The sequence below is a fragment of the Callospermophilus lateralis genome, chromosome 6 (genome assembly GCF_048772815.1).
Source record: "Callospermophilus lateralis isolate mCalLat2 chromosome 6, mCalLat2.hap1, whole genome shotgun sequence".
NCBI lineage: Eukaryota > Metazoa > Chordata > Mammalia > Rodentia > Sciuridae > Callospermophilus > Callospermophilus lateralis.
In genome coordinates this window covers 112,955,851-112,978,486 of record NC_135310.1, presented here as the reverse complement: position 1 = coordinate 112,978,486, position 22,636 = coordinate 112,955,851, and the positions used below count along the sequence as shown (strand labels likewise).

The window sequence follows — 22,636 nt, the reverse complement described above, 5'->3', positions numbered from 1 at the left end:
AACACACACACATACACACACACACACACACACACACACACACAGAGCAAAAGGCAGGAGGGTCGTGATTGAATAACTTAAATGTGGGACTCCTGACCTATAGTGACTGGACTGAATGTGACACTGATGTGAACCATTGATTCAACTTTTGTCTCCAAAGACAGAAGTTGCCTTATTTGGGTCTATGAGATCTGAGATCTGACTTGGTTAGAGAACCTGGGCCTGATGTCCATGTAATTCAAGGAGCTATGCCTATGTCCATAGCTCAGGGTCAGCCCTCCTTCAAATTGAAGTCCTGGGACCTAGGAGACCAGGTAAATGCAATCTGCCTAATTCAGTCCCCAAGCTCCAGAAGTCCTCCTAGAAATAGTATCTAGCACAGCCTCCTCTCTCATAGACCCCATGAAAGTTGCAAGGGCACATAGGTGTCTAGAAACTGCAGATAATTCTGGCCAAGGTTGAATAAGAGCTGAGAGGACAGACATCTAGATCTGAGAATTGTGGCCCCCAGTCACACTGCCTGTAGACATGCAACTGTGTCCTGGGGTCATGAGTAGTTTGGGGGTGGTAAAGTGGACCAACAGGGCATCTCAGGTTGTTAGAGTAGGGACTCTTACCAGTCACCTACGCTCCATTACCACTGCCACCTCCTCTAGAGGAAAGCTGTGAAGTCACTCCAAACTCTGAGGAAGACAGAGCCCATCTCCAAGCCTCAGCTCAGGACCCATTTCACTTAGAATCTCAGTGACCCACCAGGGAACCTCATGGCCCCTCCATATCTATCAGGGTGAGACCTGTCCTGATTCCCACTCTGCCATTCCCTGGGACCCACGACTACTTCCAGGACACAAGAAAACTCCCAAAACAACAGGCTGGACAGGGGCTGGGGATGTGGCTCAAGTGGTAGCGTGCTCGCCTGGCATGCGTGCAGCCCGGGTTCGATCCTCAGCACCACATACAAACAGAGATGTTGTGTCCACCGAAAACTAACTAAACTAACTAAATAAATAAATAAATATTTTTAAAAAAACAGGCTGAACAATATGGGATACTGTTTATTATTAGGGAAGGTCCACAAAGAATGGCACATTGCAGAGAAGGACAGAGGGCCCCAGGCAAGGTGGGGCCAGGAGGAGGACGGGAGCCCAGGTGTCCAGGAAGAAAGTCTAGGCGGCAGTGGCAAAGCCCACCCTGTTGTTGGCCATGTCAAAGACGGAATAGTAGGACCTGAGAAAGACGTCCCCAAGAATCCAAAAGGGCTGGCCATTTCCTGAGGACACGTAGGTGGCTTCCAGTCCAACCGAGCAGTAGCCATTCTCCTGCTCAACAGAGAAAGGCAGCACTCATTCATTTGGTCACACATGGCCTGGCCACTGCTAGCCTGAGCCCTGGTCAATGAGCAGGGCAAGGACTGGCCCTGAAGGCTCATAGACAAGGTGGTGTTTCACAAGAGGGGCTGGTGGGAGGGATTTTCCCAGTGGTAAACACAGGTTGTAGTGGCCTCTGCAGGGTCACCTATTCCCATGCTGGGTATCTTTTCTTGCTAAAGCTCCCTTCTGTTCCTCTTTGGCAAAAGTCAGAATGGTGGTTCAGCTTAGAGTAAAGCTCACTTGCGTTCAGGTTTTGCCTTCACCCTCATCATCTGTGCAGCTGGATCAGTTATTGAACCTCTCTGAACCTCCAGGTTTTCATTTGTAAAACAGAAAGAGAATCTCCCCCATCAAATACTGTGACAATTCCCTTCACCTAAAGGGAAGCCTGGGAACCGGGGTTCACTCATGGGCTAGCCCTAGACAGAGCCCCTGTCCACTGATTAAGAGACTGATTGATCATGGGTGACACACTTCTGGTGGGGACAATCCCAGGTGGCATGTGTTGGGAAATGGCACAGGGCCAGGTGGAGCTTCTCTGGCTGCACCTGTTCCTCCACCCCAGTGGCTCAGCCCCAGGGACCAGGACTTACATTGAGGATGTAGGCAGAGGGCGGCAGAGGGAACTGCACCCCGTTGATGACGAAGGTGAAGGTGGGCAGGTTCTGGACGTCATTACAGTTCACAAAAAACTGCAGAGAAACAGGTTCTTCCAGGTCCCCTCATTCCCCACCCAAGAGCATCTGCTAGCCATCTGCTAAGCACTCAGGGGCCACTCAAGCCCCAGGCCAGCTATTTGAGAGAGAGATAAGTTCAGGACAAATACTATGTGGATAACACCTGATCCCACATGTGCAGTTAGAGCGGGTGACAACTGGGGAGATCTGAGAATGTGCCCCCAAAACGACGCTCCTTCTGCCTGAATGGCCCCTCTGAGAAGTTGAATCACTGCCCTTTCCCTGCAGGTGTCCTTTGAAATCACACAGCCATGTGCAAAAAGTGGACCAGGGCTCCCTCCCCTTATGGGGAAGGCTAATTAGGTGACCATTTCATTTGCCAGGACACATGGGAGCAATGGGGCATAGCTGTGTGGAGGAGAGGGAGGTGTGGATTGAGGGTTGTTCCTTGTTACTCACTTGCTTGACCCCAAGTTTCACTCACAGGGACCCACGTTGCTGAAACAACAAACACTAATGGGCTGACCTTTCCTGGCCAGGGCACATCCACACCACACCCACCTGTCCATACTCATCCTCCTGGGCCCCTATAGCTTGCAGAAGGGAGCTCAGGTACTGCTGGGGCACGGTGAGCAGAGAGGTTCCTGTGTCCACCATGGCCTGGCAGCCCTGGGAGCACCAGCCAGAAGCCTCTTCCCCAACATAGAACCTGGGTGGCAAGAAGAGGGCAGCCTCAGCCCGACCAGGTCAGGGCAGCCAGGGGGGACCTTCCCGGCACTGGGGAGCAAGCACACCCGATGGAGATAAGGGCCCCACAACAGCCATTGTAGCTTGTCCCCTGCATCACATTCCTTGTGAGTCTGTGCAGGGTCACTTAAAGGACCCGAGGATATATTCTAAAAATTTCAAGGAAGTTTTGAGAAGTGCTGAAATCCAGGGTTATCATGTTTGTTATAAGAACGAGGAACACAATAGTTGTCCCACACACCTCAGGTTCCAAACTGTGGTGTCCTGTGTGATTGGACAGGAGCTTCTCCAGTACTTGGAATTCCACATGTGCCCCCCCACCCCTTTCTCCAGACCTAGGGATGATGCCCCTGTGGAGGCCAGCTGAGGCTCTGGGGAGGGCAGGTCTCAGGAGTCCTCTGTGCCCCCACATCAGTGGAGCCTGGATGTGCATGAGCCACAGGTGCCCAGAAGCCAGCTCCAAGGAACGTGCGTCCCAAAGGGACCCCCACCCAGACTCACTCCTCAATGCCAATCTGCCAGTAGAGCTCCTGGGTGACAGGGGCCCAGGAGATCTGCCCTGTGTACAGGCTCTCGTCCACACCTCCAAAGATGACTGCTCCTCCATCCTCAGATCCCCCTTGGCTGCAGGACACACAGAGGAGGGGAAGTGAAGGAGAGGTTAAGAAGGGGACGCATATATGGAGAAGTGACCTTCACAGGGAAAGAGCATATTCCCTGGTTTCCAAAGGGTTTTTCTGAAGACAGGACCATGTACTCTCAGGCTTCTGAATGGCCCTGCCCCACAGTGCTCTATGTCTGGCAGCTGCTCCTCTGTAGACCCCACCCACACTACCATCTTCTGCCTTTAATTTCATGCCACTGCTCGACCCTGTCACCAGGAGCCTCACAGATACCCAACTTTTTCTTTTCCTTTGCAAGTGGACATGGGGAGGTCTTTGGTGAAGGGGAGGGAAAAACAGGCCATGTTTCTTCCAGAAGATTCCCCTTAGTGGTAGCAGAGTGCATCGTTCCTGGAGTTTCATGTGGAGGTGTAAACAGGCAAAACGTGTCCCCAGGATTAGTGACAGGGTCAATGTGTTGAAAGCAGGCTAAGGAGACCAAGCCACAGCAAGAAGATGGAACTGACTCTAGACGGTAGAGAGGAAGAAAGCCGGACAGCAAGAGAGAAGATCCAGGCCCAGGCCCCTCCTGACCTGGGCTGCAGTGGGGGCTGGGAGGACAGTGGGTGAGGAGTGAGTGGAGGGCCTAGACCAGGAGACTCCAAGACCTAGAAGGACCCATTCAGGAGGCGAGGTAGCAGGTCACTGGACAGAGAGGCCTCAGGGAGAAGCACAGGTGAGGCAGTGGGCTCTCAGGGCCCAGAGCAGCAGGCGGGCCCAAGACATGGGGAATTAGAGCAGCGACACCTGGGAGAAGTTGAGACTGAAGAAGGAGAGACCATCCTGCCTAGGAAGGCAAAGAGTCCTGAGAGTGGACTGGGCCAGGGGCAGGGGAGCAGGAGAGTCAGAGCCCAGGAGCTGAGGCTCTGAACAAGTGTGGCCCAGCCACCTCCTGCTGGGAGGTCTCCTCACCCCAAGGGATCAGAACTTGGTACAGAGCAGGAGTTAGGGACCCGCAGGGCAGTCTCTCACTTGCTGAGGTAGACGCTGAATATGGGGCTGGACAGGGCGTCCACCCGCAGCATGCCCTGCAGGGCTGTGGTGGCACCTCCCACGGACAGGGCAGGGTAGGCCAGGCCCATGATGCCATCGAACTGCGCATAGACAAAATTGGTACCCGGCTCCTGCTCACTCAGGCCGAACTCCTGGTTAGGGACCTGGATGCTCTCGACCTGTGGGAGGAAGACACATTGGAGGGGAGGTGACACTTCTGACAGCATCTATGTCCTCCTGCCCCATGCCACCAGAGACCCTCCATGGTCTTCCCTCCTCCTCTGGCCCATGTGCCCACTTCTCCACGGGCATCCCAACTGTCACTTCTCTTCCAAGGGCCTCCTTCACTGTAGCCTCCCATCCCCACACCTCTGCCCCCCAGTTCTAAGCTCCTGAAAAAAGGCACCATGCCTGAGGGTCATGCTGGTGCCCCATCCCTGGACAGGAAAGAAAAGGACATCTAGGTCCCCACCCTCTCACATCTCTACCCTCTGCACTCCAGGTTTTAAGCTCCTGAATGAAAATTATCAATGTCTGACTGGTCATTACGGTGCCCCATGCCAGGCACAGAAGGGACCTAAAGTGAATGAACAAGTGACATCTAGGTCCCCACCCTCTCACACCCCCCATCCAGGGTGGGGGTGGCAGCTGGAGCACTCACAGTCAGGGTGTCATAGCCGAAGAAGCCAGTGAGGCTGCCACTGCCATACTGCAGGGAGAAGGTCTGCCCGTTGGTGGAGAAGGTGGAGGACTTGCTGGGGTTGAAGCGAGGGTGTGTGGCTGCAGGAGGGAGCCATGGAGGCCAGGGGTGAGCAGAGGGCTGCCTGGCTCTCAGGCTCATGGGCTGCACCCCTGCCTGGCCCTCAGCCTAAGCTCCCAGCCTGAGGCTTCAGCACCCCCACCTGGTCACCAAGGCAGGGGCTGACAGCCTTGGCCCCTGGATCCTCTTAGTTGTAAGGCATTGGCCTGAAAGTCCATGTTTCACAGGTAATTGGATGCCTGGACGATGACCACCCTATAACCAGGTGCCCTAGACTCCACCTCTATCTCTACCCCACCAGAAACTGGCAGAAACCTAGTGGGAAATGCTCATCCAGTGAGGAGTGGGAGGGAGACCTAGGAGGAATCCACTCACCCCAACCTCGATTCACCCAGGAGCTGGGCATAGTGGGATGTGGAGGTGGCACAGGGTGTGCCCATGGTGGACAGAGATGTCCACACTCCAGACCCAAGATTTTGGAAGGAATTAGGGCAGCCTTAAAACTGAAGATCCTCTGTCTCCCTAAATGACTCCAGGACAGGGACCACATCTAGCAGAGTTGTGGCCAGTCCCTGGAGACACTCAGGGAGAAGCTAGTGGAGAGGAGAGTGGAGGGCGAGGCACGGAGTGGACAGCGTCCTGAGGAGAGGAGCAGCACTGCCCAGTGAGCAGGAGAGGGTGGAGCGGAATGAACTGGAGGGGGTGAGGTGGACGGCAGAGATGAAGGGGTCCATCCTGACACGAGGCAAGGCAAGGGGCCACCCTGGAGCAGGGCCAGCCTCCTCCCTCTGGCTTGTTGATGCCCTGAGACCCTCAACAAGTCCCTGGTCCTCCTCAGGAGTGAGCACCCTTCCCTGCCTGCATCCCTGGACATGCCAGTGCCCAGCCCTGCCCAGGGGCCCTCCCTGCCCAGCCCAGCACTCACTGCAGGCCTGGCTCTGGCAGTAGACCGAGGGCACCCACAGGTTGGAGGAGCCAGTGTCAAACAGGACCAGGAAGTTCTGGGGTGGAGTCCCGATGCTGATCTCACCAAAGTAGGCAGCCTGGGGAGCCATGGGGATGGCTGTGAGCATTAGGGGGACCCAGGGGCCAGGCTTCTCTATGGACAGAGCAGGAAGGACAGCCCTGCCCTAAAGTACCACCAGAAACCAGGGTCCCAGACACACAGGCCTCAGTCCCAGCCTGCCCAGGGCAGCCATGTGGTCTCTGTGCCAGGTCAGTTGCAGGTCAGCTGGGGCCCTCCCCATGCTCTGCCCAATGGGCCACTCACAGCAGGGTGGCCCAGGCTGGCAGGACTGGGAGAAGGGAGCATCCTCAGGGTGGGAGCCCAGGGAGTCTCCAGCTTTGGCAGCAGGGACAGGGACACCTAGAGACTAGGACTCACATCCATGTAGGTCATGGGCTCATAGAGCACGCTGAAGTCGCTGAAGCGGTACTTCTGAGCGGGGTCGTACTTGTGGGTCCTCAGGAAGTCCCCCAGCAAGCCCTTTTCCCTCATGGTCTGACGCATAGTCTTCATTTTCCTCAGGGGGACCCTAGGGGAGGCTGGGTGTCAGGGCAGGGCCCCCCTCCTGCCTCTACCTTCTCATTTCTTCTCTCCCTGATGATCTCCCTCGACTCCTTCCCTCTTCCTCTTCTTTCTTTCCTTCTCCACTTCTTTCAACCTCACTCAGCACTTCTCCAAGACTCAGGAAACAATGAACTTCCCTCATGCCTGCCCTCAGCCCCTCTCAGGGGTCCTGCTCCTGCCCTGGCCTCTGCTCTCAGAGACCCTGAAAATACTTCCCATGAAGGGGAGAGGGACTTGGGACGCTGGGACTTTACAGCTTCCAGAGGGTGTCTGCTGATATTTGTTCTTTTGTTGTTTAAGGGTCAGGTCTGGGATGTGATCAGTGGGAGAACATTTGCTGAGCGTGTGCCTGACCTGGGTGCAGTCACCAGAAACATGAAAATGTATAAAGTTCTCAGAGATAGCAAAGCTCATCCCAAAGAGCGTCCCTTCCTGTGGTGCATTCCGGCACCATGTATTGCCTATAAGACACACCATGGAGTAGGAGAGCAGCAATTGTCCCCTAATATGTTTAATCTGCTGCTGATTGAATGTGTGGCTATAACTGCACACAGGAAAGGCCCTCTGCACCTTTCCCAGGTGGCACAGCAGGCAGGGTGGCAAGCAGGGAGTCCTGCTGTCCCCTGAGGCAGGTCACCTGCTCCATCCTGAATTTTCAACACAACACGTTATAATGACTTACAGGTATTGGTGTTTTTGCTAAAGTGATTTTGGCTTCTTCCAGCATATTTGGGCTCTCATGGAAGTTTTTGGCGAGATTATCTTTTTCTTTTCTAGAAAGGACTGTTATCTTCTGAAGGAAAAAACTGTACCCATTTAGCAATGGCCAGCATGGGCATAGTCTCCCTACTCTCTGCTTCAGGACCATCTTCTCCCCTCAGCCTGGGGAGGGAGGAGGCTATTGCCTTGACTAGCAGCTCCTGAGGCCAGGCTCTGTCTGCTCCCAGCTGAGTCCTGCCCAGCTCCAGCAGGGGCAGCCTTCCCTGGCCCAACAGGGAGTCCCGCTCAGACCCAGCTGCTGCCCCAGACTAGCTGCTCCACACAGGGCTGCAGGCTTCCTGAGGTTCCCTGCACCCACAGCCAGGCCCACACTCACTTGACAGGTGTAGTCGATGCCTCCAAGACCAGGAGGCAGACCAAGGCCACCACCATCCACTTCATGATGCCGATTCCCAGCTGGTCACAGAGCAAGCGCCACTCTGAGATCCACAGTCGCACTGGAGTGAAGACTTCAGCACTCCTTCTTTATACCCCCTGGATGTGGCCGAGTCCCTGCCTCCCTGCCCTGGGCAAGCGTGACCCCAACCGGGGTGTCCCTGTACACCATGTAGCCATTGTTTCTCTATGTTTTTCCCCTGGACCATGGCCATAGCTGACTTTTCAACTTGTTGACTTTTGAATCCAACAGCAGAGGCCAGGAGGTACGGGCGATAAGACAGAACAAAGTCGCCATAAGATGGAGGGGCAGAGCTGCTCCTCCTCCAGGAACCAGTGGTTGGTGTGGGCATTTGGGGTGAGGTCTAAGAGGCAGAGACAGAGAGAGGGGCATAGGAACATAGGCAGGTTTCTACCCCAGCAAGTCTTGACATTGGGGATCACAGGATCTTTGTCATGGGCACTCTCCTGTGCGCTGTAGGCAGGTTCACACCATCCTGGTGGCTGCCCACCGGGTGCCAGGAGCAGTCCCTGAGCTGTAATAATCATAAATGTGTCTAGGGGTTGCCTAATGTCCCCTGGTAGGGATGACATCATTGAGAACTGTGTGTTTAAGTGATGCCTTTGGTGGTTTGACTCAAGTCCTGGCTCCCCGCACCCCAACACCTTGGGGATAGAATTCCGGTACGCATGGGGATCCCAGGCCAGCGGGTAGCACGGTGATTAGGACATGTTGGTAAATAGGCAGTTCTGATGCTAAAGATGGTGCTGGAGGCCATTGGCAGAAGTCACTGACTGGGGTGTCTTCAGGGGCTTTCCAGATCCATCAGGGGATTCAGAGAAACCCTCATCCTAGTTCAGCACACGCCCAGGTCACACTCACAGGATACTCCATCTGGGCATTGGCCATGCCTCGGGCAGCAGAGTGGAGGGAAGCCTGGAGCAGGGCATGAGCAAAGGGCTACCCCTGTCCTTGTCCCCTTCTTCACTGTCTCTCCCCACTGCAACTCTTCCCCGACCTAGTTCTCCTGAGAGGCCTCTGTGTCCACCATTTGCCTCCCTGGAACCCTGGTCTGTCCTTTCTCTGGCCCCCAGTCCGATTTATTCTGCTGGCCCATCCCTCATCTCTACCCACTCTTCCATGACCTGTACTCCTCCTGCCTCCTTCCACCACCTGCTCTCTAGCTGTAAGCTTTCTACAAATTCTCCAGCTCCAAATCCTACAGCTGTCACTCAAAGGGAAGGCCTCTTCCTTGGCTTGTTAAACAACACAAAAGCCCCTTTCAGAGGTTCTATAACGTGACAGTGGGAACTGGAAGTTACTCTAAAGATAAAGACAAGTGCATAGCATGCCTACATACTGTCCTAGGCCATCCTTCACCCATGCCAGAGAGCAATCCTGTCTCTCCTTTCTACAGTGTTCAGACCAAGCCTTAGAATCCTCCCGACTCTACTGTTCCCTGCAGCTCTCTCAATTCTTCATGAAATGACAATCCCCAAGTCCTTTTTAAGGACTAATTTTTAAAAATTCTACATACTTAATGTCACTTAAATTCTACACATATAAAACTTTAAAAACCATCAAAACAGGGCTGGGTGTAGCTCCATGGTAGAGCACTCACCAAGCATGCTTGAGGCCACACCCCAAGCACCTCCCCCCCCAAAAAATAAATAAAGTTTTTAAAATAATAAGGACTCTTCAAAGTGCAGCTGCCTGCTCCTTCCTTCATTATCTTGCAGACCTTATTCTGCACACCTAGATTTGAACCTCACTGAGGTCAGTGTGTAAACACAATTCGCTCTGCTCTTATCTCACAGGACTGCGGCAGGTGCACCTTTCCATGCATTAAGATATGCCACTTTCTTATCACTTAACACTTGCAGAGGTTACCTGGTGCTCTCTCATGCTGGCCCTAGGCAATGGGTTGTTTCCAGTTCTTACTGCCGTCAGCAGCACCTGGGCTCACCCCTGACACTCATCAAAGGAGTGAAGTGCTGAGCTCCCCATGACAGAGACATTCAAGCAGAGGCTGAAGGGGTACTTCTTAAGGAGTACTGGTAGAGGGGTCTTTTGCAATAGGCGTGAGTTTGGCCCTGGAATCTCAGTTTTCCTGTGATTCTGACCCTGAGATTATCCACTCAGCTCTGGGGACAATACTCAATAACCTTAAGTCTTTCTCAGTTATCTATGTGCATGTTTAGTTAAGGTTTCAGCTATTTTCTTGGGCTTTTGAATTTTGCTTAAGTGTTGGTGTGTGTTTTATATTTTCACCATTACTCCAACCAAACCCACTGAGAACATACTGGACCTGATGTTTGTTTTTCTTAAGCTCAAGGGTATACACTGTTAAATGTTGACATAACTCTAGAGTCACAGAGAGTTGTGACATAGTGAGGAGTGGTCCCTCCTAATTTTCATGCAGGACCCCCTAATGTTAACTCACACAAAAAGCATCCTACTCTGGTCACTTCAGGAATTTACCCTGATATAATGCTATCAAGGACTCTACACACCTCATCTAAATGTCACTATTTGTGCCACAAATGCCCTTTTTCTGGTCCAGGATCCCGTCTAGGTTCCCACATTGCTCTTGGTGATCATTTCATTCTCCTTCCATCTGTGCCAGCTCCTTGGTTTTCTGTCTGTTGTGACCTTGTGACTTTTTGTTGTCCTGACCAGTCTCTTTGTAGACTGCCCCTGGCTGTAGGTGATGCTGGTGTTTTCTCATGGTGAGGTTCTGGGGGGTGTTTGGACAATGCTGCAGAGGGGATGAGCCCTCTGCGGGCACCCTGTCCGGATGGCATGATGCCCAGGTGTCCTGTTCCTGCTCACTTAGACTCCATCCCTTGGTTAAGATGGGATCTGGCAGGTTTCTCACCTGCCAACTTACTGTTGTGCTTAGTAATTAATAAGAGTCTTCTGGGGAAATTGCAAGGAAACGAAAGGAAACCCTTATCGTTATACGAAATCACATATATGAGGTTGTGAGGGGAAAGGGGGGGGGAGGGAGAGACCGGAACAACAACAGATGAGGTAGAGAGGGAAGATGGGAGGGGAGAGGAGGGGGGATAGTAGGGGATAGGAAAGACAGCAGAATACAACAGTCACTAATATGGCATTATGTAAACATTGTGAATGTGTAACTGATGTGATTCTGCAATTTGTATTTGGGGTAAAAATGGAAATGCATAACTCACTTGAATCAAATGTATGAAAGATGAATAAATAAATAAATAAATAAATAAATAAAAAATAATAAAAAAAAAGAGTCTTCTGGGGAGATGAGTGAAGACTGTGCCGACCTCCTGCTTCTCCTCATTCTTCTGCCCACTTATTATTATTATTATTTTTTTTTTGGTACCAAGCATTGAACTCAGGGGCACTTGACCACTGGGCCACATCCCCCAGCCCTATTTGATATTTTATTCAGAGAGGGGTCTCACTGAGTTGCCTAGCACCTTGCATTGCTGAGGCTGGCTTTGAACTCAGGATCCTCCTGTCTCAATCTATCAAGCCGTTGAGATTACAGGTGTATGCCACCATACCCAGCTCTGCGCACTGATTTTTAGAAACATTTTTATTGGTGCATTATATGTAACAGTATGATTCATTCTGTCATATTCATACATGCATATAATATAATCTGCTCCATTTTGGTTTCCAGTACTTCCCCTTTCCCTGTCCTCTTTCCTCCCCTGATTTCCTATATTTTAATCTACTAGTCTTCCTTCTATTAATTTATTGGGATTTTAAAATTTGTGCATTATAGATATACATAAAGTGGAATTCATTGTGATATATTCATACATGCACATAGCATAGTTTGGCCAGTTTTACTCTGTAGTCCTCACCTTTCCCTCTCTCTCCCCTGCCAATTCCCTTCCTCTGCTGTTCTCCCTTCTATTTTCAAGGTATCCCCTCACCCAATTTTTTTCTATCATTATTTCTCTCTAACTCTGCATATGAGATAAAACTTTCAACTCTTGATTTTCTGAGTCGGGCTTATTTGACTTAGCATGATATTCTCCAGTTTCATCCATCTACCAGCACATGACATAATTTCATTCTTCTTTATGGCTGAGTAAAACTCTCTTGTATATATATACACCACATTTTCTTTATCCATTTATCTGTTGATAGGCACCTGAGATGATTCCACTACCTGGTTATCATAAATTATGTTGCTATAAATATTGGTATGCAGCTGTTAGCAAATAGTATGCTGACTCTAGTTCTTTGCGATAAATACTGACAAGTCAGATTTATCTGGTTTCATTCCTAGTCTCTTGAGGAATTCCATACCCCTTTCCAAAGGACTAATTTGTACTAATTTGCAGTCCCACCAACAAAGCATGAGTGTACCTTTTTTTTTTATCATTTCTTCTGCACTTATTAATTAGATTTCTCCTGTAAAGAAAAACTAAACCAGAGGTTTTAGAATGGGCTCCTCCCCACTCCCTGCCAAAATATCCCATCCCTGAGGCTGCGCTGGGCAGGGTGCTTTGTACTTGTTGAATCACAAAACCCTCCTGACAATTCCACAGATAGTTTAACTTATCTCCTTCTATAGAGGAGTTCATTTTATCTGTATCTCAAATATCCAGAAATAAATCCCTGTATGTATAATACATAAATAGAAAGACTGGTTGCTTTTCCTCTCATCTGTTGATTAACCTACCCTTGCTTGCAGACAGTTGCTTGCATGTCTAGCCTTGGTAGAAAGAGGGTGCAGTGGGTGGATGGAGGGACAAGAAGCAGAGCAACTCAGCTGCAGGAAGGGGAGGGTGGGAGTGGAGCCTCAGGATCAGCTAGTGTCTGGTGTACCCCCCTAGCCCATTTCTCTGTGTCTGGATGCCATTTACCCCCACCGTGTGTGTGTGTGTGTGTGTGTGTGTGTGTGTGTAGGCTGGCTTTCCCCATGGAACTGATCAATAGCATCTTAGTTTTCTGTTTTCATTTCCTAAGGAATTTCTCTGAGTGGGGCAATTCCCAGTGACTTGGGAGGAGGCAAGGAGGATTGCAAATTGCAAATTCAAGGTCAGCCTGGCAACTTAGGGACACCCTGCTCCAAAATCAAAAGTGCTGGGGGTATAGCTCAGTTGCTAGAGCATCTTGGATTAAATCCTCAGTACCACAAAAAAGAAAGAAAGAAAGAGGAGGAAGAGAAGGAAGGAAGGAGGGAGGGAAGGAAGGAAAGAAAGAAGGAAAGGAGGGAGGGAGGGAAGGATAAATGGAGGTAAAGAAGAGGGGAAAAAAAACAGTTGTCAGACAGATTCATCTTGTAGGCACCCAGGCCTGGCCCATCGGTCGTGGGCAGCAGGTACGATCATGCGAGAACTCGGAGGCTCCCTCAGGGAGCATTTGAAGGGTATGCACAGGACTCCTCAGAAGAAATATGTCCCCTGAAGAATGAAGGGTGTTCCTGACACATGGAGCCTACTTCTCTTTGCTGACCCCTCTCAGCACATATGGAAGGACTTGAGTGTGACATGGGATGAACTTGACTTAGAAGACCCACCTCCACCACTTAAGGCTTCCTTGACCTTGACAGACCCTTGCCCTTTCCCACCCTGTGTGTGCCTGTGTGTCAGAAGGGATAACCGTCTGTCTGCAGCACTGCTGTCCAACCCAGTGAGGCCCTGCCCACGGCTGTGCCTGTCCGCAGCCCTGGCTCTCAGCTGAGTCTGGGTCTTCAGATTGGGCAGGGGCTGGGGCAGGGGAGGCAAAGGCTAAAGGACCTTAGGTGAGCACTGACAGCATTCTGGTTTTGATTCGATGACGGGCGATCTGGCTCATGAGAAGCCAGTGTGCTGTACTCTTGATAAGTCATCTTTATGTGTATTATACTTCATTAAAAAGTTTTTAAAATGACATTTTACAAGAATAAGAAGGAAGAGGAAGAGAGAAGAAAGAAACACCTGTCCTCAGAGACTCCTAAAGGCAAAGAAGGAGGCCACCCCTGCCCTTGGGGCTTTGCACATTAACCATGATGACACTGCCCGTCATGGCAGAGGAAACTCAGTGAAATAAAGACAAAACCTTTTTTTCTTCAAATAGCCACACATTTATTACAATACATTTTAGCACAAGTATATAAAAACACACCTTGATTTCATGGATGCAGTGGACTAGAATGAGGCCAGAGAAGGGCTTCTCCCAGAGGAACTGCACCCACATACTGCCTTCTGGAAGCAGGTCTCCTCAGCTGGCCACCATAGGACAGGGAGAGCCACAGTCCCCAAGGGCCCAGGAGCCTCCAGGCCTTAGATGGCTCTACCTGCCTTCTCCCTGGTGCTGGACCCCTGGCAGATTCTTACGTTGCCAGGGGCAGTCTCCTAGTCCGGCCAGGCACACTCACCTGTTGTCCTGCCAGGACAGTGCCCAGGGGTGGCCCTCTCAACCTCACAGTCTTGGCAAGTCAGTTCTCACACCACAAAGAGCACTCTGTGTCTGAGGCTCTGTCCACACATCTGATCCAGTCAGTAGCTCTGGACTTCCTCCCTAGCCACTGTCCCTCACTTCCAGGGACAGTACTATGCTCAACATGCTCTCTCCCATGTTAGGAGACTTTAGTGGCCACACACAGTGCAAAGAGCAAGAGGTTTGAATAACTTCACTTTGGGACCCCTTGACCTATATCGAGTGGACATTTACATGAAACTGATCTGACTTAGTCAACTACCTGTTTTGTCCCCAAAGCCAGAGCCTACTAAATTATTTGAGGTCTCCCAGTTCTCTGCCCTGATCAGCCAGATTTGGCTGCAATGAACACAGAACATGGACTCCCAGCTTCTGTGACCCACAGAGGATCAGGCTGGCTCCCAACAGGGAAAGAGGCAGAGCCAGAAAACCAGGCAGTGGCCAGGTCCACCCTGTTGAGGCCTAGATCCTAGATGCAATTATAGACCCTCAGGAAGGCATCACCAAAGAAGCCGAATGGGCCAGCCACTCTCCAAGGGCAGGTATGTGTGCTAGAAGCCACAAGGCAGCTGGCTACCCACACAGACCTGGAGGCATGGAGCAGATGAATCTCACTGTGTTAAGGAAAGAACCTTAGTTCTGATGTCAGAGGAGCCTGAGCTCAAATCCCAGTCCACCTCTGGCTAGTTGTGACAGTAAGCAAGTTCCTTGGCCTCTCTGAGCTTCAGGAGTTTTTATCAGTTGTGGGAGGGAGATGATGTGACCCATTGCTAAGTTCTGAATGATGAATATGGGTCAGGTTGGGAAGACCATTTTGGCAGGTAGAACAGCACATACAAAGACCTGAGGTAGGAAGACTAAACAGTGGGACCAGTGAAGCCGGAACACAGGACTCAGAGAGCCCTGCAGTGGCTGCGGAGCCTCCTCCCAGAGCTGAGGCCTTGAGGCCCAAGTGTGCCCGGAAGCATCCTGGCTCGTGAGCGAAGTGCTCAGAGGGCCCCACACTCCCACCTTGCACACACACTAACATGCGCACCCACACAGGCACGGGCATGCAGGGGCACGTGCTCACATGCAGCCTGTGTATGCGCACGGGCTCCTGCGCTCCCCAGGGAGGCTCCTATGCACAGGACACAGCCACACCTTTCTCTAAGCAAGGTGGTGAGGAGGAAGTCCTCCCTATTGTCCCCATCCGTCCCCATTTCTTCCTCCCCACTGGAGGAGATGAAAAGGCTTACTCAAGTCTCTGGGATCCTTGCTCCCCTGCTCTGTCACAGAGTGGCAGCCCAGGACCGCCCCTCACCTACATGACTGAGTGGGATCAGGGAGAGCAGCTGTATGGTGACTGTATTTCCCAAGACAGGAATGAGGACAGTGGAACTTCAGCCCAAGATAAATGACATCGGGCTGGCCCATCATGGGTCACCTGTGGTCCTGCTCAGCCTTCCTCCATTTCTGCTCCAGAGCATGACCCAATGGGCAGTGAGGGCTGGGAATTTCCAGAGACTCCCTCCTGTTGTTGACCTTTAAGGCCCTGGGCCTTCCAGGAGGGTCCCAGAACCCGTGCTCCTATGCCAGGTGTGCCCATGAAACCAGGCAAGGGCTAGGGCTTCATAGAGGCCCGCAGGAGGCAGCATATGCCAGAGAGGCCACAGGAAGGAGTTATTTGGACTGAGCCGGGCATGAGCCCAGACTGGGTCTCCTTGGATGGAGGAATGGGGTATGCTTGGGTAGCAAGGAGGTAAGAGTCCTGTGTCAGGCTCGGGCACATCAAAGACCCAAGAATCTAATCACGAGGGCCTGGATAAGGAGCAGGAATCAGGTCTGATCCAAAAGTTCCAAACCAAACACTGATAATGAGCTCAGGAGGCTCCAGGCTCAGCCTTCCCCTCTTCTACCCCAATGGCTGCTGCTAATTCAGCCTCAGCTGAATATGGCTACAGCCCAGGCCCAGGAGCCAGGGCAGCCCCACCCAGATGCCAGCCCTCCAGTTTGGGTTCTGAGGAGGTGTACCTGTGAGTGGCTGCCTTCTGCTAGGGCTCTTCCTGTGCTCAGGATGCTCTTATGAGACACCTGGGACAAGATGGGGCCCAGGGGCCCAGGATGGGGAGCAGGGGGTGGTCAGCCTCCCAAGGGATGCCCTTGAAGGTCTGGTCAGCTACACTAACACTCCCTGACGTCTGATATCTGGAGGGTCTGGCTCCACCTGCCTGTTGTACAGCGAGATTTCCTCCTTGAAGCTCCCCTTTTACAGAGTCTGAGGGTATTTGGAAAGTGGTCAAATGTGGTTCTGCTTCCTGCCAAGTCCAAGGAACTTTTCTGATATTTCACAGACTCCAAGCAGCTGAGGCTGTGATCCTGAGGATCTCTGAGGGTCTCGTCCTTGTTCCTTTGCAGAAGGTACCACCATGACCTAGTACCAGGCCCAAGGCTTCAAAGGCTTGCTCTTCAGTGAGTCTATCTCTCACTCACCAGGCTCTCTGGGCTGATTTGTCCTTGGCCTACTCTGGACATTAATTTGCTCTCCTGTCCACAGCTCGACCTCATCTCTCAAAGCCAGAGGTGTATGATGGGGGCTCAGCATCTATGTCCCAGCAGACAGCAGAGGCCAAATTGTGGGCACAGTAGTGAGGTGAGGTCTCCACATGGCTGCTGTCCAGCGTGAGAGAGCCCTTAGGGCCCTCAGCTCCCAAGTCAGTGGTACGTGATGCCCCTGCTCTTTAGCCTCTGCCTCCAGGGATGGTTCACAGTGTCAAGGGGCCTGCAGCTTGAATCTGTCCCTCCTCCCCCCACGTTCCTTTCCCTTTCTGGTTCTTTCAGTTGTCAGTCCCCAAACCTCAGAGCCCTCCTCAATCCCTCTGTTCCTTTTCTCATACCCTGGCCCTCCACAGCAAAGGAATGACATCCGTTGCTGTCATTGATGTCAAAGGAATGACATCAGTGGCCTTCTGTGTTTACCACCAGAATAGACCCAAAATCTGGGGAGCTGAAACAATAAGCATGTATTTTTCACAGTCCTGGAGGTTGGGAAGTCTGAGGTCCAGGGGCCATCCAACCTGGTGTCTGGTGAAGACCCACTTCCTGGTTTGTCTTCTCCTTCCATCCTCACATAGTGGACAGCAGGGTGCTAATCCCACCCAGGAGGGATCCTACTGACTCAGTGGGGTTTAGAATCTCTACTGGAATTTGGGGAGGAACACAAACATTCAGTTCATAGCCCCTCCCAGAAGGCTCCCTCTTAGGTGCCACCCTCCTCACTCCCCACCCTCCATTTCTACACAGCAGCTAGAGTCACCCAGTTAAAACCTAAGTCAGAATTACACCTATAATTCTAGCTACTCAGAAGGCTGGCCAGGAGGATACTGAATTTAAGGCCAGACTGGGTGACTTACAAGACCTCCTCTCAAAATAGCAAAACAGATGGGTGCTGGGGTGCACACCTGTAATCCCAGCAGCTGGGGAGGCTGAAGAAGGAGGATCTCAAGTTCAAGGCCAGTCTTAGTAACTTAGCAAGGTCCTAAGTAACTTAGCAACTTGTCTCAAAATAAAAAATAAAATAAAAAGGGCTGGGGATGTGGCTCAGTGGTTAAGCACCACCCTGGGATCAATCCCTGGTACAAAATAAAACAAAACAAAAAACCAAGGTAAATCAGATCTTGTCTGCTCAGAACCTTCCAATAGCATCCTATTGCCCTTAAAATAAAGTTCACTTGCCACTCTGTCTCACAGGACCTGAAACCTGGATCCTCCCGTGCCCTCATCTCCAGCCCTCTGCCCCGCTCACCCCACACAGCTGCCCTGGTCTCCTTGGGCTCTTTCGCTTCCTTTGAAACCCTGGGGCATTTGTCCCCACCAGAGCCAAAGCACACTCTTTGCTTGGGACGCCCTTCCCTGGCTGTCCAGGCTGCCTTTGTCTTAGCATTCAAATCTCATCTGTTCCAGTGTCACCTCCCCCCAGAGTTCTTCCTTGATGTTCTGTCCCTACCTCCCCATTGCCCCTTCTTCATTCCAAGTTCTCTCTTTCCTGATCTCATCCGTTGGCTGTTTGCTATTCAATTGTCTCACGCTCAATAGGATGTAAGTTCATGAGGGCAGGGGCCTGATCCCTTCCTGCCACTGTTGGGTCCCCAGCACAGTACCTGGCACCTTAGCAGGTGCTCAGAAAGTATTTGTGGAGTGAGGGGATGTGTGCACAGCCCCTCCTGTCTGCACCCCAAACCTCCTCACAGTCCACAGCCTGACCTGGCGGTCACATAGAGCTCCTCCATTGCCCCCAAGGGTAGTGGCTCCCACCTTCCCCGCCCACCCCAACCTACTCTTCACACCCCTCTCCCCATCTGCTCCTCTGCTCCCAGTAGCCCAGTCTTTTTTTTTTTTTTTTTTTTTTTGAGGGGAGGTACTGGGGATTGGTACCAGGGACGCTTAACCACTGAGCCACATCCCCAGCCCTTTTTATATTTTATTTAAAGACAGGGTCTCACTGAGTTGCTTAGGAACTCGCTAAGTTGCTGAGGTTGGCTTTGATCTCACAATCCTCCTGCCTCAGCCTCCTGAGCTGTTGGGGTTGCAGGCATGGCTGACGCCTGGCAATAATACAGTCTTTCCCCTTTTAACAAATAGCTAGGCCCACACTCCCCTTGCCTGCTCCAAATCTTCATCTTCATGGTCTACTTCCTTCTGGAAATGTCCCTACATCAGCTGCTGCTGCTGTGACAACCATGACAAAGCTCAGCTCAGGCTGTGTCAAGTACCCCTGAGTGCTTTAGGTGAATTTTCTCATTTAACTCATGACAACAATATAAGATCATTGGTTCCCCTTGAGAGATGAAGAAACAGGTTCAGAGAGGTCGAGCCATCTGCCTGAGGTCCCTGAGGGATCACGCCTATCTTTCATGAGCTTTGTTTCTCTAGTTTGAAAACTTTGGGGAGCAGGGGCCTTTTCAGGACACAGCCCACACAACCCCAGATGTTGTTATCTGGGCCCCGCTGTGTCCAAATGTTTACTTGTGAGATTAAGGCCACTGTACTTGAGTACACTGCCACCGTTCCCCCCCACCCCCACATCAATATGTTGATATGTTCCCTGGGTCCTTTAATCCCAGGAACACCAGAGAGAACGGGAGGGACCCCAAGGGACCACACCTTCCCAGCCAAAGGGGTAAAGCAAAGGGAGAGGCAACCAGCTGAGGAAGCCCCCTGGTCAGTCAGCAGGTGTGGCCCTGGCCATGACCCTTGACCCACCCCAAGCTGTCATTAAACTAATGATCTTTGGGTAATCAGTGAAATGACATCTCACAACTACCCGGTAAGGGAATGAAGCTCCTGTTCCAGCTCCTGATCTCCTACGCTTTCTCCACCAGCAGCTCTGCTGGAAATGTCCATCTCCAGGGAAAGTGGGCCCAGAGAGGAGTCTGGCTGGTGAGCAAGGCCAGAGGCCAGGAGGATACCACAGGGAGCAGGGAGGCTTTGGACAACCACCTGTGTACAGAGCAAAGCTTCTAGAAGCCAAGACGGAGGGATCCAGATAGCATAGAAGAACCCTCCTGATCCATGTTCTCCCCAGTGCCTTCTCCCTGACACCCGCATCTCCCATCCCCGTTCTCCCACCACCTTCATGTCCACATACATAAGAGCTGGAGCCTCTAAACTCCAGGACAGACCTGGGCTGCCCGGAAGAAATGTCACCTGGAAAAATGGACTCCTCTGACTTTCACAAACCAAAGGACCCTAACATCAGAGGGCTTGAGAGCGAGGAACGCTGCAAGTGTTTATGTGGAAAAGACCTGGTGGTTTCAGGCCAGGTTTAAGATCCCAAGAGCCAGGAAGGCCAATGAAGCAAATGCTAATTCAGGCTGCATTAGCAAAAATATTACACCTGGGGGCTGGGGATGGAGCTCAAGCGGTAGCGCACTCGCCTGGCATGTGTGTGGCCCGGTTCAATTCTCAGCACCACATACAAACATGTTGTGTCTGCCGAAAACTAAAAAATAAATATTAAAAAAAAATTTTAAAAAAATATTACACCTAAAGCAAAGGAGGTGCTGGGCTGAAGGCAGTTAAAGATCAGGTCTGGGTACTGAAAAGAGGTGAACATCTGGGTATGTTGGAAAGAACCAAGTCCAGGTGAGAATAATATCTGTCATTTTGGGGTACTTAGTATGGGCCAGTCGCCATGGCTCCTGCTGGGTGGACAGTCTCTTACTTGACCCTCACAATTCTATGAGGGAGGGACAGTTATTATCCCTTTGTGACAGATGAGGAAACTGAAGGACAAGCAGGTCAAGCTGTTAGTGGATGCACATGATCATGTGATTCCACCACATTTCAAGGCCAGCCTCTTGGTCGGGAGGCTAGACTTGGTCAAGTACAGATCCAGAAGCAAAATTAGTACCTGTTGGGAGGAGGCATAGTTATTTCTTAAGACCAGAGTGTAGAGAGGGCTTTTGAGGTAGTGAGCTCAGAAGTCCTTAGAAGTGTGTGAGCAGACTGGATAAACATCTCCATGAACAGTTGAAGGCATCCCTAGATGGAGCCCGGTTTAGCAGCCTGCGAGCTCTAGGATTCTCTCCTGGGCTCTATGAAACTGTCCATATAGGCCCTGCCCACTTTTGCCCATCTTTCCCTCCACCTCAGTCCTCCATGATTTTTCTGGAAGCCCAGAGTCCCTCATCATAACCCCTCCCTATCCTCTGAGTAGGACTCCCTTTTCAAAGACATCAGTCAGAGAACCTCAGAACTCAGGGTTTCAAGACATGACCTGACCTGGGAGAGCCTCCCACCAGGCTGAAGAACCTCCTGGCAGGAGAGGAAGGAGGGCAGGCAAGGTCAAGTCTTCCCACACACCTGTCCCAGCCCCACCCATCCACAGAACAGGAGTCATTCTCTGAGGATACACAGTGGCACAGGGGCTTCTAGGAGAGGCAGGGTCATCCTATAGTTAACTGGGCAAAGCCCTGGCTTGGAATTCAAAAAGATTCCTGAGTGAGAACACTGGAATGTGAACCTGCTGAGACTCGACCTACTTCTTCAGGGGGAGCCTCTCACAGTCTCTGCAGCCCACCTGAGGGAAGCAAGTGCCTTTTGTGGGGCTGGGAGCAGGGTAGGGTGGGTGGATCCACAACTGGCATCCAGTGCCAGTGCAAGCCACTAATTAACTTCATGGCCCCAGGCCAGTTGCTTACCTCCTGGCTGTTTCCTCTCTGTAAGAGGTGATAACCATCCTGCCCAGTAAGTCCTGACAGAGATGAATGGCCCATGCAGCCCTGTGAAAAGCCGCCTGTGTTTACACCCAGGCTAAGTACTACTATTAATCACACAGGGGTGGGCTTGGAAGGGCCCCTCCTGGTCTGACCTGAAATGTCACTCCCAGACAGGATGCTGGATCCTGTTCTTTCCTGAGGGCAGCCCAGGGGGTGGGCAGGGCCTGTTTCTAAAGAAGAGAAGGGAGCACTCAGCAAACATGCACCAATGTTGGTGATGATCTTTGGACTGCGATGTCTGATTCCATCTGCCCACCACGCCCTGATGTCCGCAGGCCTCAAACACAGGGGCATGGCGCCCACCCGCCCCTTCCTGCCAGGAAGGCTGTCCACTCACAGCCTGCCCTCCAGCTGAAAGGAAAATTCCTACAGTAGACCTCCAGGGTCAGAGGCAGTGACCAGGGGAAGGGAAAGGGAGGGGTGGGGTTACATTGTGCTGGAAGCCAATTCTGGGGACCTCTTAGATCCCCCAAGCCTCGTAGATATGTTCAATAATGATGTCTTGGTTGAGGGGACCCTTAGGGGACAGAACAGGCTCTGGGGCTCAAGGATGAGGATAATGGTCCCTGAGTGTTCTGAATGGAAGAATAGTGAGCCTGAAAACTGGGGGTGGGGGGTCCCAAGAGTTGGGACTACTGGTTGTTTTTTCCTCAGCAACAGCTGGATCCTTAATATAATCAGATGTGTCTGTCTACTTTCTTTTTTTTTTTTTTTTATACTGGAGATTTAACTCAGGAGTGATTTACCACTGAGCTACATCCCAACCCATTCTTTTTTTTCTTTTATTTCTTTTATTTTGAGAGAGGGCCTCACTAAGTTACTGAGGCTAGGGGCTGGGGTTGTGGCTCAGCGGTAGAGCACTCACCTCGCAAGGGCAGGGCCCTGGGTTCCATCCTCAGCACCATGTAAAAATAAATAAACAAAATAGAGAGGTATTGTGTCCAACTACAACTAAAAAATAAATATTAAAAATTTTAAAAAAAGTTACTGGGGCTGGTTTTGAATATGCAATCCTCTTGTCT

The 22,636-nt window shown here is 51.5% G+C and overlaps 1 protein-coding gene across 1 annotated transcript; it reads right to left on the bottom strand.

The window, feature by feature from the left end:
* Positions 1-1,166: 1,166 nt before the first annotated feature.
* Pgc (progastricsin) lies at positions 1,167-7,940 on the bottom strand. Its single transcript, XM_076860160.2, has 9 exons — positions 7,876-7,940; positions 6,594-6,744; positions 6,135-6,252; positions 5,111-5,229; positions 4,429-4,628; positions 3,296-3,418; positions 2,609-2,756; positions 1,964-2,062; positions 1,167-1,319 (listed from the first exon to the last, which is right to left on the bottom strand). Exons 1-9 carry the CDS (start codon positions 7,938-7,940, stop codon positions 1,167-1,169), a joined length of 1,176 nt encoding a protein of 391 aa, XP_076716275.1.
* Positions 7,941-22,636: the final 14,696 nt, after the last annotated feature.